Raw genomic sequence first — 16,975 nt, 5'->3', positions numbered from 1 at the left:
AGTTATGTTGAATAAGGCATACAGGGCAAAAAAACATTCAATTATTAAAATGTATTTTGATATTATAAAAGCATTTGCTGAAATTTAATTTTTAAAGTAGTACCTTTTGGTGATAAGATTTTATTAGGATTGGGGATCCTAATAAATAATATTAAGTGTATAATAACAGAGATGTGGAGATTTCAGTCTTAAAATCATTTAGATATAAATCATGGACTCATACTAGTTCTTTTGCCCATGTACTAGTGAGGGGTACAGTCACTTTAATGTGTCCATATTCGACTGCTTGGCTTCCTATCTGATTTTTTAGCCTCGTTTTCCGCTGCCTGTTCTCTCCCTTCCCATAAGGCTCCCAATGCTATAGTCACTGTAAGCCACCACTTAAGTTTTTCACAGATCACAAACATGTCACATTCTTTTTCATCCAGGCTTTTATTCTACATGGTGCCTCCACTGGGAGTGCCCTACCCTCCAGTATACACTTATCCGTCTCTGGTCCGTACCTTTATACTCACAGCTCAAATCACATTTTCTCTTGGAGACTTTCTTGGATCAGTGTCTCACTCTTTCCTTCATTGCTCTTTATACCTCCTTTATAATTTTTATTTCCATCTTGTTTTTATAGTAATTTATGCATGCATGTGTTTTCCACTAGATTTTAATATCTGTATGTATTTTTGAAATAAAACACGATAAGGCATAGTGGTTAAAAGAGCAGGCTTTGGAATTAGACTTCCTTGGTTTGAATCCTGGCTCTATCCTTGCTAACTGTATGACCGTGGGGGAATTATTTAGCTTTACTGTACTTCATTTGCCACATCTGCAAAATAGGGTTAATGAGAGAATCAAAACAAGCTTGTACATGCTAAATATTAAGAACCATGCCTGGCACATAGAAAGTCCTCAGTAATTGCTTTCAATTAATGCCAGGTATTTAGTAACTAAAGATGTTTGAAACATAATCTAACTAGTCCAGGCTGCTATTAAAAAGGAAGAAGCTACTTGATTGCTTCAATAATCTAATTTTTAAAGTAATTTTCAAGGACTGTGGATAAAGGAAATGATAAAGAGGACAGGTTAATATTTCAGCTTCCTATCTAGTCTCAGTGTTATGAGAGGACGTTGTGAGTTTTAAACCTAGAACAAACAAAATCGTGAGCCATACCACAGTACTTTTTATTCTTAAAATTGGCTTTCTGAATTGCATTAAGGTTAACAGAGACTATGATTGGCTTAATGTAAACACTAATTTATCTTATATCTTGGTAGTGTTGCTATTGTAAAATTTATCTGTAGCGATGCTTTATTTTTGGGGGGGATGGGTGGGAAAGGAAATACAATAAGTAGTAGAAAATTTCTATTGTAGGTATTAATGGTCAACAATATTTAGGAGAACTTCTTTGGTGTCTCACTGTAGCTATTTTCTGGGTCTAATTTTTTGCTAGCCCGTCTAGCTTCTTTGTTAGAGATTGGCTCTTTTCTCTTTCTTGTAATTGTGAATCCAGCTGTCTTGGTTTCTCTTCCTTTGTGCATGCTCCTATTTATACAGTTCTATGTGCTTTATGTGAAATAACTCATTTATTGATTCTTCACAATGTGAAAACACCTTCTGCCTATCCCCATTTTGCAGATAAGAAAACTAAGGCACAGCATATCCACAGTTGTATTAATAGTAAGTGCTGAGCCAGGAATCAGACCTAGGTCATGCTCCTGAGTCCATGCTCTTAACTGCTTTGCTCTGCTAACTCTCTGAAAAGTCAAGTTGCAGTGATTCAAGGAGTTATTTGTAAACTGGAGCTTTTTTTTTTTTTTTTTTTTAACATGCTTTAGCTTAAGCATTAAAATAAAGCTCACCAATAGGAATGTTGCATGCAAGTTTCATATGCATAGGAAAAGATTAAGGAGTACTTACTCATATTCAGTTTGGGGTTCTGCTTGTAGCTAGTTTGTCATGTATTAGTTCTAGGAATCCTTCTACCAGATGAAAAGACTTAATTGTCTTTTCAGACTGAATTGCTGAGTTTTTATTGCCACTTCATATTTGTTCACTACTAATCTGTTAAGAGGTGGATTCCTTTTCAATTCTTCTGATGCTCACCAGCAGGCAGGAAGAGGGAGAAAAAGGGCGTGAGTTTTCCAAAGACTGGTAACTCAGGTCCTTACTGATTCAGATTGCTTATGTCAAATAAAAGACTGTTTGTTGCTTTTGCCTCTCAGGAACCGACACTTGGTAGACAGATTCAGAAAGTAGTTAGTATGGCTGCTTTGGCCATGATATGTGAAGCCATTGATCGGAAGCCAGAACTGCAGCTAGATTCTCAGGATGTTGGACCCATGGAAAGGTTCCTTTCCTCTTTCCAGCTCAATCAGACATTACAGAAGCCTCACATAGAGGAGCAAAGCAGGTATGTTTACCCCTTGAAGTGAAGCATGTATTTGTGAAAGGCATCTTGATGACTAAATTAAAAATCCATTTTTGTTTTAGTCATTGAAGTAATTAGTAATTGCTCAACATTACCTATCAAGTTATAGAATTTTGGAGATGATGCTCCATTCAGGATAATGTAATACCATGTTATTAGTCTCTATTTCCAGTAACCCATTAACTTCTCTGCACTTAGTTTTTGGTGAATCATTTTAGGTGAATGAAGATTACTTTCAGGGTAGTTGGAAAACTGAGGTTTATGTAGTTTCCTTACTTTTTGATAGGGTATTTGATAGCAGCCATTTAAATCTATATCTGTTTTTTCCCTTTATAAGGATAGTGTACTACATACAAAAGAAATTCAGACAACCTTGAGGAAGAATGGGGCAGTGATGTTATTTCTTCTTTCAGATTTTTAAAGGAATCTTCATCTTCCCAAGGATGGGGTAAAATAGTTGCACAATATGTTCACGATCAGTGGGTCTGCCTCTCTTTCCTCTTGAAAAAATACCACACCCTTATACCAGCCTCAGAGAATGAAATCCCGGAACCCCTTTTACCTGCTGTTCAAATGCCAATAAGGACTTTGCAATCTGCACTAGAAGCCCTCTCAATTCTTCCTTCCGACCAGGTTTTACCTGTGTTCCAGTGCCTGAAAATTTTGGTTCCCAAGGTAAGATATAGTGAAATATGAATTGAGGAAAAACTATAGGAGCAGCAATAAATGTTTCTGAAATTAAGTGATAAGTATTTCTCTCTTTTCCTACCAGCTTCTGACCTCTTCTGAATCACTCTGCATAGAGTCTTTTGACGTGGCTTGGAAAATCATATCTTCTTTAAGCAACACTCAGCTGACCTTCTGGTCTAATTTAAAAGCTTTTGTTCAATTTGTTTTTGATAACAAGGTTCTTACTATTGCTGCAAAAATCAAGGGCCAGGTGTATTTCAAAATAAAAGAGGTAACATTTTTTTTCTTTTTAATTTTTGTAACCTGTAGCTCATGAGGAGGAGTGTTATATTTATAAATATATAGCAGATGTTTTGTTTTTCAGTCAACAGATATAGTTTGACTCTTCTTCAGTGTTATGAATAAGGACAAGAAAATTTATTAGATATAAAGAAGAAGGTGCAAACCGGGAGCCCAACTCACAAACATATTTTGTTTGGTTCATACAGTGTTTAAAATTTTGAATTAGCTGCCAGTTCTTAAGAATTGGGAAATCTGCATGAAAATCCGGATTTTACCATCTTTTAGAAAATTGGATGACCTGGCAATCCTAGTCATACCTACAAGACAGCAGTTGGCTGGAATTGAATAGAAGCTGACTTGTTTATTAGGGCACAGTCTCCATAATCATTCCTTGATTTCTCTTTGATACCGAAGGCAAATATCACCTGCCATTTATCATTGTATTTATTTTGTTGATTTTCTTTTATAGAGAAACATTTTTTTGAATATAACTCAACATAAAAAAGGTCTTTCTGGTTTCTGAATTCATTTGAATTTGCAACCACTGATATATTAGGGAACATAATATGTTGGGATTAAGTCATGCTTAGGCATTCAAGTATACTTCTTTATCCACAGGGGAAATATAGAAAATAAAATACTTTTGTTTACCTTTTTATCTTGCTGTGCTTAGCTCAGCCTTTTCCTTACATCACAGTATATACTTAGAGACCTTGGCCTTTGCTGCTTTAGGGAAAGGGAGGCAACTGGCAAAATGTGAAGAAAAATGGTAAAGAGTGAGGCATTTTCTCTCTCTTCGTTCTATTACTTTGGGCGGTTGCTTCTCTTGGAGAGTTCTGATTGACTATCACTGTCAATAAAATTTTATTTATTTTTATTGAGAAATGAAAAATTAGTATTCTGAATTGATCATCTTGCAAAATTATTCCAACAATAAAGGATTTTTTTAGTTTTTAGATTCCATTTATGTGTATATCAAAACTATCATTTAAGGTCATTCAAGTAACAGTTCCTAGTGCCATCATTTTTGAAAAAATTAAATGGTTCAAAGGATAAAATGACTATTGTATTTCATTCCAGATTATGTACAAGATAATTGAAATGTCTGCTATAAAAGCTGGAGTCTTCAATGTACTGATAACTTATTGTTGCCAATCTTGGATAGTTTCTACCTCAAATGTGCCCCAAGGTTCTTTATCAAGTGCTAAAAATTATTGTGAACTTGTCCTTGAAGCATGTATATTTGGAAATGTGTTTAGGCGTGATCAAAGGTAAAAAGATGTCATAATTTAAACCTTTCATAACCTCTATAAAGTATCTAGTTGGGTAGGATTATGTCGCTTTGTTTTGAGCTTTCAATTAGTTATCTTTAAATTTGGGACTTCACGTTTTTTCCTATCTCATACCTGTTGCTCTTTATCAAATCTTTTTTTTTTTTTTATGGAAAGACTTATTCAAGATGTACAGACCTTCATAGAAAATCTTGGACATGAATGTGCAGCAAATGTTGTTATTGAAAAGTAAGTATGGTGGCTTTTTTCTGTCTTAACATAAATGGGATATTGAAATTTTAACATAAAGAAATTCTAGATTACTTTTTTAAGTTTGATAAGTGTTTACCTGTGAGATCTAATCTATTATAAGATACTGAATGAGCTTTTAAAAGTATGTTAGACATTGTGTTCCCTTGCTAATGTTTTCTTCAGATCCATCACTGTTTAGTAAAATTTGATTAAAATTAAAAAAAAATTTTATTGCAGTATCCAGCACAAGTAAGAAAATGAATATGGGGAGTGTAAAACCCCGTATCTCTCTTCTTTCTTTTGTAGGAGGTGATCACCTGTACACTCTATTCTTTCATCCTTTTTGACTATAAAGTTTAAAATACAATAAAGCGCCACCATTTAACAAGTCAATTTGTTATGTATGACAATGAAATTATTCTTGGAATAAACTCTAAAATTTTGACTTCTAGGATAAGACTGTTCTTACCTAACCTCTGAATTTTTTTTGGAGCTTGTCAAATAGCTTTCTTCAAGTGTTTTATTTTTTCACATAGCATTTGGAACCTGTGTGTGTGCGTTTGTAATTGAGATAATAAATAATGTCATGTGATTCACTCTGATTTTAGAGTTTAGGACAACAGATTGTGTATAGTTATCACACATTATTATTCTGAGAGTCCTACCTATGTTTTGAAGCATCTGCGACTTTTCATTAGATATATATATATTTTTATTGTCAATTGTCTGTAATTAATTTGTCTTTGTAGTTGGTTTAGTGTAGCAGTGAAAGTGGAATTTTCTAGTTGATGGTTCCCAAATACTTTTATGCTTTTGTTGTTTAATTAAAATGACACTCATTCACATTATAATGTTTATAATGAAATGTGGAAATACTTAGTAACAATTTCACTTAATTTATCTTTTCATGTTTGGATCCTAAATATGCCAGCTGGGGTATCCCAGGCACATAGTACTCCTTTGCCCTTAAGCCCGGTTTATTCCTCATTTAGGAAATGTGTAGTTATAGTATATGGTAAAGAAGTACCACTGAGATGTTTGATGCTTATTCTTACTGCCTGAGCAGACAGAGGTTTCTGTGATCCCTTTTCAGGAATAGTTTCGTGATCTGTGATCTGTTTTGTTCATGGATCTGATACTGTTGACTCAGAATCAGTACCATCCAAGTTGTCTCTCTAGGAGTCTAGGTGGATTTGTGCTCATTCATACTTTTTGGACAGGCTCTCCTTTGGATGTGTTCATTTATAATTTTCTACAATCTGTTCTAAATTTCACAATTGTCATTAAATATAGACCTACTTAATTTTAGAAACCCTTGGAGGTTTTGATATTTGTTGGATATTTTGAAACTAAAGTTTGCTATATTTTTCTATTTTCAAAATATTAACATCTTTTAAAATTTTATATTTTTTAGTACTAAAAGAGAGGACCATTATGTGAGGATATGTGCTGTTAAGTTCCTGTGTTTGTTAGATGGCTCAAATATGTCCCATAAGTTGTTTATGGAAGATCTTGCAATCAAGCTATTAGATAAAGTAAATATGCTTTATTTTACTTTAAGTTATATTTGTTTTAGAATATAGTTAACAAGTCAAAGTTGAACATTTGCTCCTTATGTTAATAGGATATGCAGTTCTGATTATTATTTTTTATCAGAATACATGAAGTTTTATATTCTTTATTTGTATTTAAACCTTGGTAATTGTACAACTGAAAATTGGTTCTAGAGAACAATAAAGCTGTCCTTATACCATCCAAATTTTATTCTGTGTATTTTTCAGAATCATTCAAAACTAGTTTTGTTTAGAATAATATATAAGAAATGGAATGAAAAGGTAAAAATTTAGAATGTGGCATGGTGATTGCCACAGTGTCACATGACGTTTGAATCCTTGCAAGAGAATACCTAAGGATTTGCTTCAATGTGATATATTATTTCTAAATCTGGGTTTGTGATAATTTGTATGAAGTTGATAAACATTTCTTTTTATTCAGGTTGATATAAGATTTTTATTAAGTCTGCTAAATCATTTATAAACAGATATTACAGTGGCAGAAGAATGAGTTTATTAAATTGTGGAAGAAAAGAGAAGGAATAAAATCAAGTATAATGCTCAGTTCTCTTATTCTTTAAATGACCTGTAGAATTTGAAGCCAAGATGAATGGAATGCTTGGTCTGAGTTTTCTCATCTAATTTTGACCCTTGGCACAACTGATGACTACTACTTAAGACACTTATATTGAAATAGGAGTATTCTTAATATATTTGTTTTTGGAAGGGGACAGATAGGCTTTATTATGTATAACCTAGAGGTATTTTTTAGATGCAAACATTCCTAAACTGTACTGTTGGAGTCTGGAAAGCTATCCCAGAGAAATAGTATTTTTTTTTTAATTGGTTTCTTGAAGTATGAATGGAATTTAAAGTGATAGAAGCAGAGCATTCTATCAGACAAAACAAAAATATATGTTATAATGTATACTGATGTATAATATAAAAATATAAGAAGTGTTTTGAAGAAAATTTAAGCAAATTAAGAGGTGAAGGAGTAGCTATTTAGATGGGATAGGAAGGCCTTTCTAGTAAGGTGTCTTCTGAACTGATCTCTGGACAAGGTGCCAAAAATAACTCCAAGAGAGGATAGTGCCCAGAGGCCAAAAGAGGAACTGCTGATGGAGGTGGGGGGGGGGGGCAAATGAGGGCTGAGGATTGACCATTAGTTATGGCAAGAAAGCTGTCCATTGGTCACTTCTGACAAAATATTTTAGTAAAATGGTGGGGAAGAAGCCTTAATAGAATGATTGAGAAGAAAATGGGAGTTGAGCAAGAGGAAGTAGTGAGTATAGATTCTTTTGAGTTTGCTCTGAAAGGGAGGGAAAAATGGGGTAGTGACTGGAGAGGGGCATGAGGTCAAGGCAGGGGCTTTGTGAAAATGGAAGATAATTAGAACATGTTTGTTTGTTTAAAAAAGTGATCTAATAGAGAAGGGGGATTTTAATTCTGGAGAGACCAGAAATAAACACACAGGCAAAACCCTTGAATAGCTATTTCACATTGTTAAAAAAACAAAACAAACAAACAAACAAACAAAAAAAACGCTGTTAAAAAAAAAGTATTGAAATGATGTGGAGAATTTGGAACCTCCTACTTCACTGGTTGGAATACAAAATAGTACAGCTGCTTTGGAAAACACTGACAGTTTCTCATGAAGTTAAGTATAGCGTTGCTGTGTGATTCAGCAATTCCATACCTAGGTGTATACTCTAGAGAATTTATTTATTTTTGTACAAATAAAGGCAAAAATTATGTTTTTTCTGATAAATTTTGTAAATCTCTGAAAGGATTTTTTTTTTCCTTTCTTAAGGACCTTTTTTCCTTCTGACACAGAAAGAGAAAGTTGAATCAGTTTCCAGATCATTCACATTCATTTTCTTGTTGAAGTAGGAAGATCACATGATTGAAGTAGGAAAGTGGATTGGGTTAAAGTGTTGAGGAAAGTAGTAGAGATTTTCAGCTCTCCTTGTAGAAAATATGAAAGGAAACAGATTTTGTAAAAGCAAAATAATTTGTCTACCAAGGTAATTCTTGAAGTGCCTTCTGTGGACTGGCAGTGTCAGCATTGCCAGGGGACTTGTTAGAAATACAAACTTCAGTGCCCTCGCTGAGCTACTGAATCAGAAATTCTGGGTGAGAGGCCCAGCAGTGTTTTAGCAAAGCTCTTTCAGATGATTCTGAAGCACAGTAAAATCTGAGAACCACTGATAGCCATGAGGGCCCAGCTAAATTTGGAATACCTATTTGTAATGAAGTCAGTTGGGGAAGTGGTTTTTTTTTCTTCTTCAGCAATGCCTGGCAACTTGCAAGCAGGGTGAGAAAATTTAAGATCAATGGATTGATTCAGAAATAGGGAATTTGCAAATGGCTTTGAGGTTATAGTGAAAAAATTGAATATGCTTTTGAAGATACTTTAGAGATTATTCTTGGGTTCAGTCCATGCTGGTTTGGAAGAGATATGAGAGTAAGAGAGAGTTGATAGAGTGGTAGAGAAAAGAAAGAGTAAGAGATGGAAAATCTTCCTTAATAAAAAATCATGTTGGACAAGTAGAAAGAATAGAAGATTTTGAGCTAAGAAGGAAATTTGAGAGTCAGTGAGGTCAGTGATTTTTGTTGTTGTTTTTGTTTATTTTTTCAGGTCAGTGATTTTGATGTGGCCCTAATGGCAGAGCTGTTGAAGATGCTTCTTTTTTCTTATTTATTTTTATTATCTATCTCCCTACATATATCCATACATGCACACATACACAGGCATATATGTGGTATGTGTTTAATAAGGAATTTTGTTTACAACATTTTTTGTTTTGTGGGCTTTTTGTTTGTATTTTGATGCATGGGCTGGGAATTGAACCCGGGTCTCCCACATGACAGGTGAGAATTCTACCACTGTATTACTTGTGCACCAAGATGCTTTTCAATGCATATGATTCCATGTTCAGTTACATTGAGTGCTGATCAGTGCATGAAACCTAAGAACACCTACAGCAGAATTTTTCCCAAAGGAAATAATGCTAATAGAGGAAGTCATGAGATTTTTGTCATTGTCAGGAGTTATTAAAATCCATAACAATTCAGCTATTTGTCATAAGATTCTATGCACATCAAATGCATAGAATGAGTTTATGGAGGAAGAAAGATGGAGGGGTTATAAAGTAAATGAGATCATCTACCTTAGGTGAAAGTGATTTTAGAGATAGTGATGACCAAAAAAGCATTAACTCTTTAGTGTGATCTTAATTTAGCAGCTAAAGCACTAATAGTTACAACAAAAGTAAACCTTGCAGTTGTCTGAAATCTAACAGCACGCACCATTAAAGGCAAGGGAAAGCTTTCTAATAATACAGAAATGCTTAGTGCTGCTATTACTTGTCTGGTGAAGGCATTTCACTGTCCATTTACTGTGGGTGGCTCTTCTCTTTGTAGTGCTTATGTCAAGTTGCAGATACCATTGTTCTAACTTATACAAGACAAAGGGAATAAAGTGAGAGTGCCTACGGTTTTGCATTGTAATATATATTAAATATCTTTAGTCTCTTCCCTCGGACCTCTTATCTTCCCCTTAATTGGCCATTAAGACATAGAAGTATATTTAAAAACACTTTTGTACTGAATACAGTTTTGTGGTTCTTCCTTCTAATTTTAGAAGCAGATAAGTTAACAAAAGCAACAAAATTCAGTGAAAAGAGATTTTTAAAAAATACTGTTCCTTGTCTGTCCTATCCCTTTTCCTGCCTTTTGGGAGACAGTAAGACCCAATACCCTCTTAAATTTGAAGTGGTCCTTGATTTTGTTTTTATTAATCGCAAATTCAGTAAGTAATTTAATACTGATTTTCTTCTCCAGGATGTATTGGTATCCAAGTCAAGAACTCGCTACTATGTGAATTCTCTACAGCATAGAGTGAAAAATCGAATATGGCAGACTCTGCTTGTACTTTTCCCCAGATTTGATCAGGTATAATATTTATTATTATTGTAACTTTTAAGCCTAATGTTTTCATACCAATAAATTATTATGTAGGAACTATCAATTACTGTTTTATTACTTACTAAGCTGCCTTTCTACCAACTTCAGTTGCGTACGAAGGCACTTAGGTATTGTAGAAATCACTTGGAAGCTGGTTGGTGTGGTCCCAACTAATAGTTTTCTCCTTTATATTTTAGTGTATCATTTTAACTGTGTAAAGTCTCATGCCATTTGTGTATAAAATATAATTACTTAAATTCTAGTTATCCATGGCTAAGTTATTCTGGAAAGTTGGTCCTTTGGGTTATCTGTATGCTCTAGAAACCATGCAAATTGCATCATTTGGGATGGAATTGTCATTTCCATGGTCACTTATACCCTTAATTTAATGAATGGTAGGCTGTATAAACTAGCTAAGTAATGGCCAAGATCTCTTACAGCAGAGTCTGTTCCTTTAGTAGTCAAGGAACAGCTTGAGTGGTCTGTCTCTTACCATCTTTGCTTAATAATCCTATAAAGAAAGCAGATCATCATTATGAGAAAGTAATGGTATATGACTAACACAATTTTAAAAAATATTTTTGATTCCTAAAAAATTCCCTCAGACTTTTGAATTCCCATTCCTTCCCCTTCTTTTAAATGTTTGAGAGAATGTCAGCCTCTTTTTTCAGCATAGTATTGTCAGCCTCTTTTTTTAGCATAGTTTTATAAAATATTATATTTGTTAAGGGAGAGAGAGAAACATCTGAGTATAAATATATTATTTGGAAATAATTGATTTGGATGATTTGAGAGGAAATAGCTAAAAGAACTGCTTCTGGGGAATACTGGATATGTGGTGGGGCTTCTGTTTTTCATCGTAGGCCTTCTAATATTTTATTTTTAAAATACTGAGTAAAGTATACTTTGTTAAACATAAAAGTGCATTAATAAAAATAAACATTTTGAAATGCTTTACTAGTTTTTCCCCTTGGAATGAGAGGCTCTCCTGAGTCGAGAATAATAATGGACAGAGTAGGGAATGTCAGAGCAGGGGTCAACAGAAGGAAATAGAAAACTAGTATGCTTATTATGGATTAGCCACTATTAAGGGTTTTCAGTTGTTATGTCTTACAGTTGCCTTTACTTTCATAACAATCTGTCAAGGCAGGGTATACGTATTTTCATTTTACATACAAGGACACTGCAGTTCAGAGAGTTAACACATCTAGTGAATAGTAGAGGAAGAATTTTACACCGTGTCTAAGTCAGGAGTTTATGCTCCACTTCACAGCATATCTCAGGGACTTAAAATTAGCTGTTCTTTTCTCCTTGTTCTTTTAAGGTGCACTTTTTTCTTTAAAATAAAGATATACACACACACACAAAATAAATAGTATTTGTATATATTTATGTAAATAGTACTGCTTGTTACCTGCTATTTACATGTGTTCAATTACCCAGATAGAAATATAATTTTGAAGAGAAGGGTGGAGGATAAAAAGGATAACTTTGGAGCTCAGGGTCTTAGTCAAAACAATTGCAGTGGTAGTAGTGGAGCTGGACGGATTGTGAAGGAAAGTGGATGAACAGGCTGAAGAGAGAATGCCAATGGCCCAGAATTTGCCTTTCTGCAGTTTTGTTTACTGTCTGCTGATTTTGGCATTTGTATCACTCATTTTTCTAAGTTTTAAATCTTGGCTGCTTGGGAGATCTTGGTTTGAATCTGAATTCTGCCGTTAACCACATATGTGACTTTGGGAAAGTTATTCAGCTTTTCTGAATCTTTCTTTTCCTATAAAAATATGGATAGTAATGACCTTCCTCATAGTATTGATAACAAAGTAAAATGAAATGATTCATGTAAAGTACTCACTAAAAATACTTCATTGTTCTATTTCAATAAATAGTTCATAGGATAGTTTGTAGAGTTATAGATTCAAGAACTAATTATGATAAAATGTTAAGCAGTGTTTTAAGATTTAAAATTAAAATTAATAACCATAACATAAACAGTTTAGTTTGTGAACTTTATTTTTCTCAGAATTTCTTGAGTGGAATTATCAACAAGATTTTCCAAGCTGGCTTCATAAATAATCAAGCATCCATAAAATATTTCATAGAATGGATTATTATATTGATTCTTCATAAATTCCCACAGTTTCTTCCGAAGTTCTGGGATTGTTTTTCTTATGTAAGTAAGAAAAGGAGATTTTTCATATTTTTTAAATTAAAATGATTTTTTGACTATACTGGAAGATGTGTTTCACTTGAATAGTTTCTTTTACTATCAGTTGCTGTGCGCTCTAGTCAAGAGTAATTCCTGTGTGTTCTTTGGCTCCTATTCCCACCTACCTTCTTAAGAACCTTTTGCTCTTAGTATCCCCTTCTTAACCAGTCAGTCTCTCCTTCTCAACCGTGTGGTTTCCATTGTCTTTTTTTTTTAATGCAATTTTATTGAGACATTCACACAGCATAGAAACCATCCAAAGTATACAATCATTGGCTCACAGTATCATCACATGGTTGTGCGTATAGCCCCATGATCAAATTTAGAATATTCTCATTACTCCAGAAAAGAAATTAAAATAAAAAAGAAAGCCCAAATCTTCCCATACTCTATAGTCATCTATATTATTGAGCCATAGTGTTGGTACGGTACATTTGTTACTGCTGATGAAAGAGTATTAGAATATTACTGTTAACTATAGTCCATAGTTATAGGTCCATTTTCCCCCCGTTTACCCCTCTATTAACTCCTTATAATAGTGTCGTACATTCTGCTTTAGTTTGTGAAAGAACTTTTTACATTTGTACAGTTAATCATTGACATTGTCCGCCACAAGATTCACTGTGTTATACACTCCTATATTTTAACCTCTAACTTTCCTTCCTGTGTCATACATGACTTTAAACTTCCCCTTTCCACCACACTCACACACCATTCAGCACTGTGAATTATTCTCACAATATTTTACTAACATATCACCTCTGTCCCATTTCTAGACATTTAAGTTCACCCTAAACATTCCCATATTAAATAACCACTCCCCATTCTTTAACCTCATTCTATTTCTTGTAATCTGTATTCTATATTTTGAGTGTATAAGTTTATATATTATAATTATTTCTTATCAGTGAGATCATAAAATATTTCTCCTTTTGTGTCTGATTTATTTCACTTAACATTATGTCCTCAGGATTCATCTATGTTGTCATATGCTTCAGGACTTCATTCCTTCATTTTGAATAATATTTCATCGTATGTATAGACCACATTTTGTTTATCTATCTTTGATGGGCACTTGGGTTGTTTCCATTTTTCGGCAATTGTGAATAATGCCACTGTGTACATTAGTGTGCAAATGTTTGTTAGTATCCCTGCTTTCAGAAATTCTGAGTATATCCCAGGTAGTGGGGATGGCAGGTTGTAAGGCTGCTGTATACTTAGTTTCCTGAAGAGCTGCCATACCATCCTCCACAGAGGCTGTACCATTTTATATTCCCACCAGCAGTGAATAAGTGTTCCAATTTCTCCACTTCTTCTCCAACACTTGTAGTTGCCTTTTGTTTAGTAGCGGCTTATCTAGTCAGTGTGAGACAATGCCGCATTGTGGTTTTAATTTGCATTTCCCTAATTGCTAGTGAAGCTGAGCGTTTTTTCATGTTCTCTTAGCCATCTGAATTTCCTCTCTGGAGAAATGTGTATTCATGTCCTTTGCCCATTTTTAAAGTGGGTTGTTTATCTTTTTATTGTTGAGTTATAGGATTTCTTTATATATTCTGGATATGAAACCTTTGTCAGATATATGATCTCCAAATATTTTCTTACACAGAGTCGGTTGCCTTTCATCCTTTTTAACAAGTCCTTTGAAGCACTGAAGTATTCAGTTTTTAGGAGATCCCATTTAACTATTTTTTCTTTCATTGCTTATAATTGGGTGTAAAGTCCAAGAAAGTACCTCCTATCACTAGATCTTGAAGATGTTTCCCTACATTTTCTTCTATGAGTGTCGTGGTACTTGTTCTTATCTTAGGTCTTTGGTCTATTTTAAGTTAATTTTTGAAGAGGGTGTAAGATAGGGACCCTCTTTCTCCCATTACCATTTATAGAAGAGACTGTTCTGTCCCAATTGAGTGCTCTTGGGAGCCTTGTCAAAATGGCCATAGATCCATGGGTCTGTTCTTGAGCCCTCAATTTGATTCCATTGATCAGTATGTCTTTTCTTTATGCCAGTACCATACTATTTTGACCACTGTGACTTTATAATATACTTTAAAGTCAGTATGATACCACTTCATTCTTTTTTTTTTTCAAGATGCTTTTAACTGTACTAGACCCCTTACCCTTCCAAATAAAATTTCTGCAGAGTAGTCTGATGGAATTTTGATTGGTATTACATTGAATCTGTAGATGAATTTGGGTAGAATTGCATCTTAATGACATTTAGCCTTCCAGTCCATGGACACAGAATGTCTTTCTACTTATTTAGCTCCTCTTCGATTTCTTTTAGGAATGTTTTGTAGTTTTCTATGTATAAGTCCTTTACATCCTTAGTTAAGTTTATTCTTAGATATTTGATTCTTTTAGGTGCTATTGTAAATGGATTATTTTATCTTGATGACCTCCTCAGCTCATTACTAGTGCATAGAAACAGCATTTTTCTATGCTGTTTTGCATTTCTATGAGTTTTGCATTTTGATCTTGCATCCTGCCATTTTGATGAACTTGTTAGCTCAGGTGGCTTTGCTGTTGTTTTTTTCTGGATTTTCTAAATTATAAGACCATGTCATCTGCAAACAGTGACAGTTTTACTTCTTCCTTTCCAATTTGGATCTTTTTATTTCTTTTTCTTGCCTAACTTCTCTAGCTAGAATTTGTAGGAAAATGTTGAATAGCAGTGGTGGCAGTGGGCATCCTTTTTCTTGTTTCTGATGTTAGAGGGAAAACTTTCTGTCTCTCAACCATTGATTATGATTTTAGCTGGGGTTTTTTTTATATATGCCCATAGAGGGGATATGTTGAGGGACTTTCCTTCAATTCACCTTCAGTCTCTCACCATTGAGTATGATGTTAGTTGTGGGTTTTTTTATATATGCCCATAGAGGGGATATATTGAGGACGTTTCCTTCGATTCCTACCTTTTGAAGTGTTTTTATCATGAAGGATGTTGAATTTTATCAATGCCTTTTCTGCGTCGATCAAGATGATCATGTGGTTTTTCCATTTTGTTCATGTGGTGTATTACATAAATTGATTTTCTTGTGTTGAATCACTCGTGCATACCTGGAATTAACCCACTTGTTATGGTATATAGTTATTTTATTATGCTGTTCGATTCTATTTGCAAGTATTTTGTTGAGGTTTTTTGCTTCTATATTCGTTGGAGAGACTGGTCTGGAGTTTTATTTTCTTGAAGTATCTTTATCCAACTTTGGTAATAGGGTAATATTGGCTTCCTAGAATAAGTTAAGTAGTTTTCCTTCTTTTTTTAATCTTTTTGGAAGAGTTTGAGCAGGAATGGTATTAATTTTTCTTGGAGTGATTGGAAGAACTTACCCGTAAAGCCATCCAGTCCTGGATTTTTCCTTTTTGATTTGATTTCTTTATTTGTGATTGATTGTTGAGGTCTTTTGTTTCTTCTCGAGTCACGGTAGGTTGTTTGTGTGTTTGTAAGAAGTTGTCTGTTTCATCTAAGTTGTCTAGCTTTGTTGGCATATGTTATTGATAGTAACCACTTATGATTTTTTTTTTTTTACTTCAGAGTCTGTGGTAATGCCTCCCCTCCCCCATTTCTGATTTTATTTATTGGTAACTTCTTTTGGTCTTTGTCAGTCTAGCTAAAGGTTTGTTGATTTTATTGATCTTCTCAAAGAACCAGCTTTTGGTTTTATTGATTCTCTCCATTCTTTTTATTCTCTATTACATTAATTTCTATGCTAAGCATTGTTATTTCTTTCCCTCTCCTTGCTTTGAGATTATTTTGCTGTTCTTTCTTCAGTTTCTCCAGTTGGTCATTTTGGTGGTTGACTTTAGTTATTTTCTCTTTTTTATGGTAGGTGTTTAGGGCTATAAATTTCCCTCTCAACACTGCTTTCACTTCATCATGTAAGTTTTGATATGTTGTGTTCTTGTTTTCATTCATCTCAAGATATTTACTAATTCCTCTTGCAATTTCTTTTTGACCACTGATTGTTTAGGAGCATGTTGTTTAACCTCCATATATTTGTGTATTTTCCAGTTCTTCATTTGTTATTCATTTCCCGCATCATTTCGTTATGATTCGAGAAAGTACCTTTTATAATTTCAATCTTTTCAAATGTATTAAGACCTGTTCTGTGCCCCTTGAGAATAATTCCATGTGCACTTGAGAAGAATGTGTAGCCTGCTGCTTTGGGATGCAATGTTATGCATTTTTCTGTTAGGTCTACTTAATTTATCATATTATTTAGCTTCTTGATTTTTTTTATTGATCCTCAGTTTAGTTCTTTCTATTGGAGAGAGTGGTGTGTTGAAGTCTTCCACTATTATGGTAGAGTTGTCTACTACTTCCTT

At 34.0% G+C, this 16,975-nt stretch overlaps 1 protein-coding gene across 3 annotated transcripts in view; it reads left to right on the top strand.

Annotated features, from left to right (window-relative positions):
• Nucleotides 1-16,975, top strand: part of TARBP1 (tRNA guanosine 2 -O-methyltransferase TARBP1) — a 116,373-nt gene that overhangs the window by 59,819 nt on the left and 39,579 nt on the right. For all 3 annotated transcript variants that reach the window (XM_077168365.1, XM_077168366.1, XM_077168367.1), the window contains exons 15-22: nt 2,218-2,405; nt 2,837-3,098; nt 3,196-3,384; nt 4,476-4,666; nt 4,844-4,915; nt 6,333-6,453; nt 10,318-10,428; nt 12,464-12,613. In XM_077168365.1, the coding sequence (XP_077024480.1) occupies nt 2,218-2,405; nt 2,837-3,098; nt 3,196-3,384; nt 4,476-4,666; nt 4,844-4,915; nt 6,333-6,453; nt 10,318-10,428; nt 12,464-12,613 (1,284 nt within the window). The remainder of the gene's footprint in view (nt 1-2,217; nt 2,406-2,836; nt 3,099-3,195; nt 3,385-4,475; nt 4,667-4,843; nt 4,916-6,332; nt 6,454-10,317; nt 10,429-12,463; nt 12,614-16,975) is intronic.

The sequence above is a fragment of the Tamandua tetradactyla genome, chromosome 7 (assembly GCF_023851605.1).
Source record: "Tamandua tetradactyla isolate mTamTet1 chromosome 7, mTamTet1.pri, whole genome shotgun sequence".
Taxonomy (NCBI): domain Eukaryota; kingdom Metazoa; phylum Chordata; class Mammalia; order Pilosa; family Myrmecophagidae; genus Tamandua; species Tamandua tetradactyla.
This window is presented reverse-complemented; position numbering and strand designations above follow the sequence as displayed.